This window comes from Dermacentor variabilis, chromosome 9 (genome assembly GCF_050947875.1).
Source record: "Dermacentor variabilis isolate Ectoservices chromosome 9, ASM5094787v1, whole genome shotgun sequence".
NCBI lineage: Eukaryota > Metazoa > Arthropoda > Arachnida > Ixodida > Ixodidae > Dermacentor > Dermacentor variabilis.
Window position 1 is genome coordinate 141,048,346 of NC_134576.1, and position 14,204 is coordinate 141,062,549.

General features: G+C 44.4%; 1 protein-coding gene across 1 annotated transcript; it reads right to left on the reverse strand.

Moving 5' to 3' along the window:
* Nucleotides 1-5,893: 5,893 nt before the first annotated feature.
* LOC142558221 (uncharacterized) lies at nt 5,894-6,349 on the reverse strand. Its single transcript, XM_075670377.1, has one exon. It carries the CDS (start codon nt 6,325-6,327, stop codon nt 5,935-5,937), a length of 393 nt encoding a protein of 130 aa, XP_075526492.1. The 5' UTR covers nt 6,328-6,349; the 3' UTR covers nt 5,894-5,934.
* Nucleotides 6,350-14,204: the final 7,855 nt, after the last annotated feature.

The following is a 14,204-nucleotide window of genomic DNA, read 5'->3' on the forward strand; positions in this document are numbered from 1 at the left end:
TTACATCTTCCTTTAAATGTTTGCAACCCACCTACGGCAGAGTTCACATTTAATATACAGGGGGACCATACAGAATTTTTAAAAACCACCTGTAGCAGATAGTGTAATGGCAGTCCTTGAGCTGGATACTCGAAGTGGTGGGCATTACTCGCACGAGAAATTGAAACTACTTATTGAATAACTTAAACAATGCCCTAATTAAAAGCATATTTAGCGCCAGCAAACAAGGACGGATGGGAGACAACACAATGCGCTAACCAATGCGTCTCCCATCCGTCCTTGTTTGCTGGCGCTAAATATGCTTTCAATTTACCAACACGCCCAACAAATGGCAATGCCCTAATTAACTTTTAATTAATTACTGTAAGGCACATATTGCAATTCACTAACTGTAGCCGCTTCGTCTGCAAGGCAACATCCACTTGGAACGAATTCTAACAACAGAACAAGTTTCGAGATATATGCCGTGAATCTTGTGGTAAACATGCGCCATTGTTTTCCTTACTTTTTTCTATAACAAACCACTATTTTATGCATTAAATCAGAAGAGAAACTGGACCGTCAGTGTTTTTCGTCGCTTACTTTGGTAATGGATATCTCTAAACTGCGGTCACCCTGAAAACTCGTTCTAAGTGGATACGCCTTGCGAACTCACCGGCAGTAATTCGTAAATTGCAATAGGTACCGTGGGTAAATAAATAATTAAATATATATTGGCGTCTTTTTTTTTTTTTTTTTTGCTAATCAGTGGTTGTATGTTTCGATTTCTCAAGCAAGAAATTCCGGCTCATTGAGCAGCCCAGCTCAATGAATAGAATTATACTTTCTGCCACAGGCGATGTTTAGATCTTTTGTATGCTCTAAAGAAATACCCGGTATATAGGGTGCGTCCCAATGCAAGTACGTGATCACTTCTTCGATCACTACTGTTTAGTATAGCGGCACAAAAGACCGGCATGAAATAAAGGAACGAAACCTCTGGGGCACAGAAAGATTTGCCACCGAACAGAAATTTCATCGAAAAAGGCGCGAAATTACCCTGATATACGAAGCCCTTACACAACCTGCGAAATAAAATTGTCTATTGAATTGAGTGCAAATCCGACAGCAGCAACAAATAAGAGTGCCTAAGCTGAACATTCCCTCGTTCTTTAAAATGCGACCGACTCCGTCATTCTGTCCTGAGCACTCCACAAGTTGTTGCTTCCGTCTTGGCAAAAGTGCATTGTAACTGCAACGCTGTGTTTTTGGCATCATCATTGCCACTGCGGTAAGACGCTTAATGGCGTTATATCACATGGGCTGTGCGGAATTTCTTTTTCCTTAGCGTCCAACTTGTCACTCGACGATTCTATGTACCGATAGCCGTACCAAGAACTAGTTACGTTACTGACGGTGGCCATATGGGTAATCTACTACATTTCTCGTCAGATCGAATAAAACATAAATATAGAATATAAAAAAATCGGGGAGGAGGAATTTTGAAAGGAAAAACTTGTCATCCACACGAGAGTGGCTGAAGATACAAAGAAAGCTCATGCGAGTTTCCTTTCTCAGTGGATAATAAGTTTTCCATTCATGATTCTTCCTCTACCTTGCGAGTGTCCGCAGATCCGTTTTGCAACATACGTTAGATATAAAAAAGCAACTACGTCAACAGGTTTGGAACCCGCACACTTTGCATCTAAAAACTGACAGTGCGACAACCTGGCCACCAGGACAATCTTTTTTTTTTTTTATTGCAGGACAGTGTAGGGACAAGCACTCACACGGATTCACATTGCTCGACATCAGAACATCGGGCGAAGTGCGAGTGGCGAGGGTAGTGATGACTCGTGAGGCGATCGTTCGGGTTCGTGCTTCATTGCGCGGTAGGCATTAACCGCACCGAAGGGTTGAGGCCGCGAAACAGGACATGGATTGCGAAATAACGAATGGCGAAAGCTGTAGTTTTTCATACATGTAGAAAACGGAATGATTGCACCTCATGTCACATTTCCATTCATTCAACAATTTAAAGTTGTGAGGCAACAGTGTTGGACAAAATGTTTCTAGCGAACTTATATGACATCATGCGCCATCAAAGCAATTCCTCAGGCTTTTTGGCAGAGCTGTGCGTGAAGAATTGTAGCGAGGGAACGCTCTTAAGGTTGTTATTTGACACTCGTAGTTTTCGGTTCACAGCACAGCCCATATGGCAAGGGCTCAGACTGGCTCTATAGCTTCTGTCCGCGGTGCGTTCTGCGGAGTGCACGGGGCCCACTCATCTTCTCTTTATCTTGTCGGATCTGGGACAGAACCTCTCTAGTAAACAAGAAAAAAGAAGTTTGTTTAGAGAGTCATCGAGAAGTCTGCAGATATTGTTTGTGCGTGTGTTCACGGCGGAGATGACCGAACTTCGAATAGCGCGAAAAGTGGACTTGCGTCCTTTTCTTGCATCTTTAGTTTACCGTTCAACTCATGGAAAACCTATGACACATTTTCTATACTGCAAGCGTCGCTAAGGCGGAACACTTGTCTGCACGGAATGTCGTGTTTAAAAACCGCCAAACACATCGCCAGTGTCACGAACAGCAACATCAAGATATTTTGTCGGAAAATGTCTATAAAGTATCGGCAAATGTAGCATACATCTGGAAGCCTATATGGAACAGTAGCAGACCGAGGTAAATTGAACTTTTAACAATTTATATCAATGTAGAGTCTCTATAGACCTCACACGCGCAAAATAACAAGCCTATTAGGAAGGCAACTTGGCCTATACGAGCTAGAAATATACAGGCATGGATGCGCAGAATGCTGGCACGCCACTGCGAACGTTTACAACATTCGATGTTCCGCGAGACGCTGCGTGTCTCGCTACGCCAAACATTGCATTCAGCATTTTGAAAATTCGGTTAACAACGATTCAATATTGTCGCGAGTAGCTTTCTCGTCCACTCGAGAAAGTCCACTCGAGCGCGCTGTCACCCCCTTGAATATTCCGTATGCCTTCACCACTGATATCGCAACGTTGCCAATGGTCAATAGGAAATATTTTTGTCGCAAAGCTTCATTTCTTGCTGCTGCCACAAATAACTCGAGTCTGTCGAATAACTCATTGCAGCCCACCCTCCAGTGGCTATGACGCTGAGCTGCTGAGCACGAGGTCGCGGGTTCGATTCCGGGCCACGGTGGTCGCATTCTCATGGAGGTGTAATACAAGAACGCTCGTGTACCGAAATTTGGGGGCGCGTTAAAAAAAATCAGGTTTTCACAGTTAATCCGGAGCCTTCCACTGCGGCGTCCCTTACAACCCACTATTTCGGCACGTTATACAACCCATGGTTACGTTGTTTTAAAACGCACCCCGAAAGTTGTGATCGTTTCCTCACAGTTCTCAAGATATGCGTAAAACGGTCACTACATTTCCGGCCTTCTTATATATATTTTTTTTTCTTTTTACGCGCCTCTAATCTGCAGAAGTGGCACCAACTGCGTCTAAACATGGCAGACGATGACATTAATATTTGCCTCTCCGCCATCGAAGAAGCCATCCCTTAGCAGCTGCCAGTAGTCAGTTCGAAATATATTCTTCCATTTCGAGCGATGACCCGACATGTTATTCGGATCCGCCTCCTGCAAGTAGCGACACCTCCTGCAATCTTTGTCCTGCAGTTCCACACTCCTGACGAAAGGGTTCAGACTGGAGGTTCGAACTGTTCCAGCCAATTGAACACAGACTTCGAACCAGCCCGGATTGTCATCGAGGGCGATGGCGATGATGAAATACAAATCCTTGCAGTGCCACAGGTCGACTACGTCCAGTACTCTTCTGCCGGAACGTTTATAATCGTGGCCGATTTTGTCTGCGTTTTTCAGGTTCAGGCAGTAAGTGAAGCGCTCCAGTAGTCTCAGCTGAGACGAGTACAGCGGATCTACGATAGCTCTCTCCTTGTGGTCGCACGCCATATCGCAGCGGGCGACGAGGTGCGGAACATCCCGCACAGTGGCGTGGCGCAGGTCGCTCAGGTAGCCAAGCGATTGCGTCACCATGACGTCCAACCTGCGAAGCACGTGTCTCTTTTCCTGACACCACGGCATGGGCGATTGGCGCTCTTCATCCGGCGTGGCGTCCCGAAGCCTAGAACAAAGCGTGTCGACCTGGGACTGGAGTTTTTCGTCAAACATCGCGGAAAGTTGTTGCGCCGTTTCCGACTGCCTGCAGGTTAGACTCTGCTGCGTTTCCCTCAAAGTTTGCCTAAGCTCCTGCAGCAGCGCGCCGTGGTTCGTCACCAGCTCGGTGATTTCGTTCATCTTGCTCTCCATAGTCGGTAGCTGGTCCTGGTACAGCTGGCTCAAGAGCGCGTTGAACTCTTCCAACGCTGCGTTGATGTCGCCAACTCTGAGGACGCTATCGTACCGCGGTGGTTCGTCGTCTGTCACAGATGGCACCCGGCCGTGGCAGCCAGCCTTGTAGTGCGCCACCAGGTCAGCGTGCAGGGCTACCTCGCCGCATCTCGGACACTCGACTGCGTGGAAGTTGCACTCTTCCTCGTAATGGCGCAGTAGAGACGGCAGGGTGTCCTCGAAGGGACAGCCTCGGGCTTCATTCCAGCAGCGAGCCTTGAAGAAAAAGATTAAGAAAACGGGAGTATAAATGCCCCGAGCACAACTCGACAAAAAGCGGGAATCTCGACGCGCAACCGTCAAAATCATTTTCAGGAGCGCAAAAGGAAGAACACCGACAGCATCGTACTAGCATTCTCACTCTGGTTTGTTTCGTTCGTTCGTATGTTCATTCGTTTGCTTGCTTGCTTGCTTGCTTGCTTACACGTTTGTTTGTTTGTTTGTTTGTTTGTTTGTTTGTTTGTTTGTTTGTTTGTTTGTTTGTTTGTTTGTTTGTTTTAATTACGCTGTTAGAAATGGAAGCATTCTATGACCTGTGATCTTATTCTCTTTGTAGAGCTTTTGCAGTGAGGATCAAATTCTAAAGAAAAAAACTGTCGCAACTAAGGGTGCAATATTTAATTCTGGTTGTCAGTAAACTTTCAGAACCAGGACATTTGTCGCGAACCGAAGAAAAGATTGAGGAAGACGCTACAAGATCTCCTACATCACATCAAGTGATGATGTCACGCAGCGTACATTTCTTTCCTGCTATGTTCATGTTTTACTTCCAATTATTATTTGTACGTAAACATATAGTTGTTGCTTTTGTTTTCTTGCTTTGCGTTGATTATGTGTGCTGTAATTCTGAAGTTGCAGCACGACTCATTGCTGCAAAATGTCCGTTCGTCTTGGTTTTTGTTTTCTTACGAGAAGAGCAAGCCTTCATCAGGGTTGTGTACCGGCATTTGCCTTCCTTCCTTGGTTTTTGCCCTATAAGCCAATATCAAGTGGCTATATATGTCTATTGGGCGCACTAATTTTGATAACAATGGTAGTAAATCAATTCGCTGCAGAAAAGGCAAAATTTCGCGCGGTGGTCGATGACTTCCAAAATAGCTTACGAGTCTATCTGCCTACAATCTCTGGGGCAATAGCCGCGATCGAACTCGTACCGAAAAGCTCGGAGGCTATGGCCGGACAAGTACAGGGTGCGCAATCGGCAAAACAGATGGCACGGCCCGTCTGGCCGTCAGTAGCACGTACGTACCCGCCGCGCTCCAAGAAAAAAACAGGCAAAGGTTGTCAAAGTTGCCGGTTGTCTATTTCGGGAGGTAGCACTTCAAGTGAGTATCCAAACGCAATTGATGATTGCGAACAAACAAAAACTGACTACAGATTGAGCGTATACAGATTGCACCGTCAAAAATTTTCCGAAAATGTGCGTCACAAGACCAAGCAGTGACTTCGCACGACGCAAACTTCTCTCACGGCACTATCCATCGATAAAATTAACTGCTGGCTCGCCGCGGGAACCGTGAATGCGAAACGACCCAACAGAAATTTCTAGGCGCGTACGAAGTAATCCATGCAGGATTCTCTTGCTTCGCACCGGTGCTGCTTGGCCGAAAAGTGCCACGAAATGGCGATCGAGAGCTCGACACTCGCCTTGAGGCTGCTGAGCTTCCTCAGCGGCAGGGGGATTCTTCCGCATTCGTCCTCGACGAAAGGCTCTTGGTCCAGCGGGCACACGCCTCCGTCATCTTCGAGGCTACCGCTCTTGCATGTCTCGCACAGCGCGTGTTCACACGGTAACAGCAGCGTGTGCTTCGGAATCACTCCGCACAGGGAGCAGGCGTACGGATGCAGTCCGCCCACGGCGAACCGCGTCGGTCGCCAGTTGACGCCGCCGAGCGCCCCTCGTAGTCGGAGCAGCTTCCCCGTGCACGTATCCGGCATCGCAAGTCTCTTCTGGCGCAGAGACGGCGCTCTGCAGACGACGACGAGAATGGTATCGATTGTGGAGAGCGAGGGGTGAGCGGCGTCAGTGGCGTCAGCACCGGCTCAGCTTTGCGCCGAGACTTAAGACCCTTGTCTGTTCCCAAAAGCGTTCTTCTTTTCATTATTCTTATTATTCTTTCGCGGATACTTCTGCTTTTGACTTCCCGTCCGTTTGCGGAAAGGTTCGGGAAGAGATCTGTATTGCGTTCAGTGGTATATGCACGGAAGTCTGAATGTAGAGAAGGCAAAATATAAAGACAGACTAGCATTTTTCTAATGTGTCCCACCCTCTCTGCTTTCTTGTGTTATTACCATCAGTGTATTCAACCCAAATGAAAAAAGAAGGGAAGTGTAACTCTAGTTTCATTTCACTGCCTTTTTAAATGTATAGCAAGATCTTTAATTGCATTACGAGTTGCTACTGATGTTTCCATATTAATGTTCATTTCTCATGCTCCAAATAAGACTACAAATGTTCCCTCATCCACAGCTATCAGGGCTTTATGGCAGCTTTGGAACTTCTCTGAGCTGAGTAAATGCTACACATTGCATAATTTCTGAATACATTTTTCACGGCTGCCTTTAACATGAATAGTTTCTCACTAAAGCCAGCATTTCTCTTCTGAACACCTTGTGGTAATGTATGCCTAACATGAAATATGGGTGCTTCGTAGTGCTGGAATGCTCTGTCTTGGTATATTGTATCTTAGTATATACAAGTCTGACAAATACCGCATTAAGCATTGGTGTTTTGCTATTTTGCCTTATGTTTCAATTTCACTGCACGTGTGCATTTTACCGGTGCACCAGTAAAGGCTTTAAAACGTTCTTTAAAAGGTTTAAACGTTTTTTTAAAACGCTCACGAGCACTTATCCCGATCAATTCCCCATATAAGTGGTTTTCCTGAAGAGAATACAGGAATACGTACAAGCATAATTAGAAAACTAGGAATGTGCGGAGGAACACTATTTTCCGCACACGTCTTTCTTTTGATGAACTGCTGGTATAATGCTAAAATCTGCGCATTTATAAAAGCACACCGCTCTGCTTCACCACTCCACGCCAAGTGCAAGTATCCTGTACCAGGACGTCAAACCAAGACGTGGGATGTTCAGTCTGTAAAAATAAAAACTAGTTTGAAACAGTAACGTTTAAAAAACTAAAACACACCAAAGAAAATACACAGAACACAAGAACAAATCCAATCAATCAGAATTACCTTTGAGAGCAAACATATTTTCTATGGCACAGTGAAGAAACCTTGATCCTCCTGTGTGTGTGTGTGTGTGTGTGTGTGTGTGTGTGTGTGTGTGTGTGTGTGTGTGTGTGTGTGTGTGTGTGTGTGTGTGTGTGCGTGCGTGCGTGCGTGCGTGCGTGCGTGCGTGCGTGCGTGCGTGCGTGCGTGCGTGCGTGCGTGCGTGCGTGCGTGCGTGCGTGCGTGTGTGTGTGCGTGTGCGTGTGTGTGTGTGTGTGTGTGTTTACGAGAAAAGACGACAGCGCATGTGTTCTGTTCCATTTTGTGTATCTGCCACTTTTTCTCACACAAAAAAGACGTCGTCTCAACGCAGCCAACTGTTCTCACATAAACCTTTCTCGGCTCTCATACCATGATACTTACAGTTAAAAGCTGTAGTAATGCTTAGCTTGAATGAACCAAAACCAGCTACATGCACTGTACTATTGACCAGGGCAATGTAAGTTAAGTAAATGCATAGCATATTCATGTGCTATATACATTTCATCTTGATTATAGGCAAGATAAATTAAGAGTTATGTAAATAAGAATGTTCCCTAACAAGCTATGCAGAAGTGCTCTCCCATTTGGACAGAAGCAGAGCGCAACTGCAGTGAACAAGAAGACAACTTATACAGCATTTAAAATGTAGGATCTAAATGTGCAACAGATTTTTCTGAATTCATGGTCAAAAATCTAGGTGTTAAAGGTGACACATTTAAACAGGTATCTGCTTGACTGGTGACGCTATAGATATATATGTGTCGCCTAGTTTTATAAAATATGCCCTACCACTGGTCTCCCACGTTAAGGCTGCTGTCCTGTTGCAGGTGCAAATCCCTCAATCATGTCTAGGGCACACAGCCAAAATTACTGCACCATTGAGGTCTATCTTCTGACATCTCATCTCTTCTCAGAAAACTACCTCTCTAAAAAAACCTTCACAACTTAACCCCAACCTCGCTTGAGAAAAGCCATCACACTGGTCCTTGAACACTAATTATACAGTGACTCCTCGCGATCTTATATTATGTACGTCAGCACCTTGCGAAGTACAGGAAAATTTAATAATGGCAATATGACAGGTACACAAAGCAAAGGGATAAAACATCACACAGGCTGCCATCAATGTCCATGTCTCCATTCAATGTGGACGTTTTTAGTAGCGAATATGCTCTCATTAAATTGAGTGTCATAATATCACTAAAGCGAATGGCAAGGGTTTTTACCTTCTAAACTGACAAATGCGCTTTGAAGCGGTATGCGCTGGATGCATGAAAGAAGACTAAGTGGGCTAGGGGAGAAGTGAGGATGAAATTAGAAAAAAATGGTGGACGCCATTCATCTGACTGAGATCATGCCGTTCCAGTTAGGAACGCTATATGCTTTAGTATGTTTCACCGGAATATAGGATGTTTTACGGTTAACTACCACGTAGTGTTTCGGCTAACTACGGCTGGCGTGTCCTGCAGTGAGGCATCTTCTGTATTGCGGTAAAGCGTATTGATAATGACAAAAGCTAACTGGCATGTATGGCTTTAGCCAACAGAAGTTGTCAAAACATCCTCCTGCCGCGAAAATCTGCTTTGTTGAGACTAGAACATTAGGCTCGTCGCTGACTGAAACCACGTACCCGATTCGCGTAAATTCTTCCCACTATCGGCATGCTTCACCGTAACACACAAATATGTTGCGGTAAAACTGTGGTCAAACAGGCTGGTGCAAATGTTTCGGCAGGGCAACTGCTTTCCTTGGCACCCACTCCCAACGGGGAAGAATCAGGTGGTAAAGCCTTTGCCAAGTGACGTACAGACAAGCGTTTGGTAGTGGCTGGTAGAGAGGCAGGAGTCTAAAAAACGTTGTGAAATTCGGTTTCGTAAGGTTAGCCTCGCCGCAGTGCAAATATGTTACGCGGTTAGACATGCAGAATGTTTTGCGGTGAAGCATAGCAAGAGTGCCTGGCCTTTGATGCAAAGCAGCTTCTCAAGAGGTACACTGATCTCACGGCTAGTTATACAGTTCCATGCGTGCGAGTGAGCACCCCGCGTTCGGTGATCTCCCAGTTACATACAATATGACATTGATTGCCTGTGTTGTAAATGGGTGACGGCACTACTGGTGCAAAAGCGTCGTTTCGCTTTCGAAAACAGCGCTTGGCTAAAAAGAACACCTTGACTAGTATATTACCAAAGCAGTTGGACAGGAAACTACGAAATTACGTAGCTATTATTGAAGAAATCAAAGTTCAGAAAAAATGACTGTCCAATCTGTGACTGCAAAAAGATGACTGTCCAAAAAATGACTATCCGATCGATCACCAGTGATCGATTGGGTAGGCGTGGTAACGAAAGTGTTAACTGAGTGATAGTGCTGAAACCACTACGAAATCCATGCTGAGTGCTGCACAAGATGTTGTTAGACTGAAGAAAAGTGATAATGTGTTTATAAATTATGTGTTCAAGGAGTTTGCATGTATGAGAAGATAACAAAATGGGCCTATAGTTTAGAAAGGATGGTTTCTGCCCAGATTTGTACAATGGAATGATCCTAGCCCGTTTCCATGAACAAGGAACTGTACAAATGGACACTGACTTCTGTAAAATTAATGTGGCGTCCAAAGCGCATAAGGGTGAAGGAACACATTGTTGACGTTGTCTGGACTGCAGTCTTTTTTGGTGTCAAGATTTACAGTACGGTTCAGGAATCCTTGCTTAGATATTGTAACACTGTTAATTGCACAGGACATGTTGCCGTGCAGCGAGGAGGAATTTCGTTATTGTCCTGTGTAAATACTGAGTGAAAATAGTCACTGAATGTTTTAGCAATAGCACTAGTATCACTTTTCAGAATCATCTAATAGGAATATTTGAGTCCTATTTTGGATAGTCAAAATCAAGCTCCAATATTTTTGTGGGTTACCTTTAATCACATTAGGTAGAGTGAACTAATAGAACTTCTTAGCTGCATCAATTTTTTTTGCTAAATTCTTCCTTCATAAAGCGAAAGTGGGCATTTGTTTCGTCCTTTTTGTGGCGCTTCCGGCGTGCTCTGGCTACTCGACGCTTCAAATGCATTATTTCCCTTGTCATCCAAGGAACGTCAAAGTCTTTCTTTTTTCTTTTTAATGGCACATATCGCTCTATGCAAGTTTGGACAAAATGGGATACTATAGCACTATCACTGGTAATTTCCAAACAATAACTCTATTCTTCCCAAGGAACGCACAAATTATGGTAAGAAGAGTATCCACCTTTCGTCCGTTTCCTCCTGGAACACACTACCTCCTACTATTAGGTCATGCAAATTATTTCAATTTAAACGACAACTAAAAAAGAACACATTTTATCATCTGCAACCACTTAGTTAAGTCTTTTTTTTCGTTTCTCCCTTCCAAATGTACATTTGGTTACGCGACACAAATAAAAGTTCATTTGGTTATGTCTCATTATCCATTTGCTTCATAATGGCGTTATAGTTCTGCAATTAGCCGAATGTAATAATAGTTATTATACTTTTTACTAGCACGTCCGCAGCTGATTTGTATTAGTACTGCCAAACCTAAACTAATACTAAGTTTGCTTTTTTTAATATTTTAAACTATTTGTTGCAACTGTTGTTTATATTTTACTTATACGCTGTACAGGAGGTCACATCACAGTCTTTGACGTCGGGACCTCCTCCTGAATATTATTCCCTTGTACTGTATCTTGTCTATTAACAATAAAACCTCATTCATTCAATGCATATTCGGAAGAATTAGTCAAATTAAGTACTCAATGTATCAAGTATGCACGTGTCATTTTCAGGATTATAATCGTAGAAAGTGGTATATATAGTGGCGCCTTGAAACTGAGAGATTAATAGTAGCAATAAAAGTTTTGTGAACGGAAGTAACGTCGGTAATCTCACACTCAAAGCCACTCGCAAAGAGCGGTGCAGTTAGAAAAATCAAATTAATTATGGTGGACTCTCTAGTAGGATCAGATACAGTTCGTTTCAATCCAAACGACAGTGAAAATTCAAGTAACTCTCTAGAAAGAGAAACGTTGGGACCAGTTACTGATAATGAAGCCCACGAAATGTCAGGTACATTGAAGTGCCCCATGTAGATTAAGTTTGTATAGAACAAAAACCGTGCTCTTGTATGAACGTGATAAGATCGCTTTTTCATTGGAGGCAGGTTTGAGGTTTGCGTAAAGAGGCTTGCGTAGGTTTGCAATCTTTGGTGTGTAGCGGTTTTTTCTTTCCTTTCTCTCTTTTTTTATTCATTTCGCGGGCTTTCTTTCTCGTTAAAAGTTTTAACGAAATTAATTAAAATTATACTCTGGAGTTTTACGTGCCAAAACCACGATATCATAATAAGGCACGCCGTAGTGGGGGACTCCGTGTTAATTCTGACCACCTGGGCTTCTCTAACGTGCACCCAATGCACAGTACACCAGTGTTTCTGCATTTCGCCCCCGTCGAAATGCGGCCGCCGCGGCCGGGATTTGATCTCGCGACCTCGGGCTTAGCAGGGTAACACCAAAGCCACTACGCCACCACGGCGGATTCTAGGTTGTTTTAAATGCTGTTATCGGTCATTCGTAAACGTCATCCACAACGCTTTCGTTTACATCTTATCGAGTAGTTTATAAATTCAACTAATTAAACATATTCGTGCACAATAAACGAGAAATAATCAGTGGCCACAATGAACAACACCCATAAAGCTACAGTGAACGCCCTTCGCGTAGTGCTCCAAGGAAATTAATTCTTGGCGACCTTCAGACAAGCTAGCAGAATATCGCAGAATAAATGCGAAGTGACCTACTGGTCATTGCTCGTTTGCCAATATATTTCGCATCGCTTGCCGAGAGAAAGCTCAAAGATATTTCTGAAAACAGTGAAGGGATAAAAATGTTCACTGAATTTCCGGTATGCGTCGTCGACCAATATTTTCAATAAGCTCGATTATTCTGGTTTATTCGCGGTTCTTCCACGAGCTCCGTAAAGCCAGCGTTAAATGCCAATGGTTATTTCGTTCGCTGAATAATGGTTCATTAAAATTTGTGGAATCGAGCTGCGCAATTCGCGTCGTGGACATCGTTGCCGCGAACGTAATTTCGGAGGGTTGCGGTTTCGCCGAACGTTTAATCATGACCACAAATTGGCCGCTAATGTTGACTAAATATGAAACTTTCCATCCTGGGCTTGCTTTCTGCGGCGGCAAGACCATGATTTTGCGTGGTGTGGCCGGGCAGAAAATAGTGTAGCCTGAGTGCAAATTTGAGTGACGATTGTGGTTGCCATGGGATATTTGTGGCGAAGAAGTTTCATGAAAGCAAGCAGGTCGTTTGTCGGCGAGCCGCACTATCAACCCGGTAACCGGACGTGGCGCACGTGCGAAGTAGATTTAGAACATCAGACGCACGGCGTCCCCCATTAATCGACGCGGATGTACCAATATGGTGCAAAGTCGACTGCTAAAATTTATAACGATATTGAGGAGCTACACGCTGAGCAGACTGTACGACCTTATTCATTCAGCGCGGCTTTACTTAACTGCCCCATGAATAAGTGAGCGCCAGTTCAAATCTTTAGCTGGTCCGCATATACGCAAACGCGCAACACCTTTTTAATACATTCGTAACGCATTGTCTAGCATAAAACGGTTTTCATTTTTCTTGTGACCTAGTTACAATTATGCCACCAAACACACCCACACTCCGAATACGCCAAAGCTGAAACGGATCTCTTAGGCTTGGATTGCAGGCCTAAGCGCTAGCCAACGCATGTCAATGACTGTGGGGCTGCCACAGGAGGTGCACATGCTGCTAAATTTGGTAACTTCATTCGACATTTGTGTTTTGGCGTAGGTTGGCGCAGTTGGTGCAGCACTTCCATCCATTCACGAAAAACAAACTCCATGCAAGGTGACTCACCCGACTTGTCCGACCTGCAAACAAGCAGTGGCGTCCTTCCACTCTAAAAAATGCGGTGGGAAAGAAAATAAATATTCGTCCATATTTCTTGGCAATGGGGACCTACTGAAAGCACTTCAATGCAGCAAGTCACTTATGAGGAATGGAATTCTGCCGCCGTCACTAGACAGCCGCCTAAATTTGTGGCACATGTGTGACCGAACTTCGTGTTTGCTTGGCATCGAACTCAACAAGCATTAATTAAGCAACAGCGACAGAAACAATAGGTGTTTTCAGACTGGTAGAGTACTCTTCCATAAGATCATTTTCGTGTTCTTTCGGCAGGAAAGAAAGTCGTTCATTAAGGGAGAAACTTGAGCCCAGACGCTTATTCCTTGAATTCTACGTCTAAACCACCGCGCCTACGGTGTGTATTTGACGTCATACGTTCCACGCTATCCTGGCAGAATATGGCAGTTTTCGCGCCGGAGAAGCCCACATATCTCGTCAGGCTAACCCATATAGTTTAGTTAATAATGCGCTGCGATCCATTTCTCCTATAATTCTTGTATATGCTCTCCTTTGCTCCCCAATGGCAGCATATACAGTGGCTGTGCTGCCTCCGACGAAACGTTTCGCTGACCCCAAGCAGACGCTGTCGAAATATGACGTCGAGGCGCACTGGTGCGGAAACGTC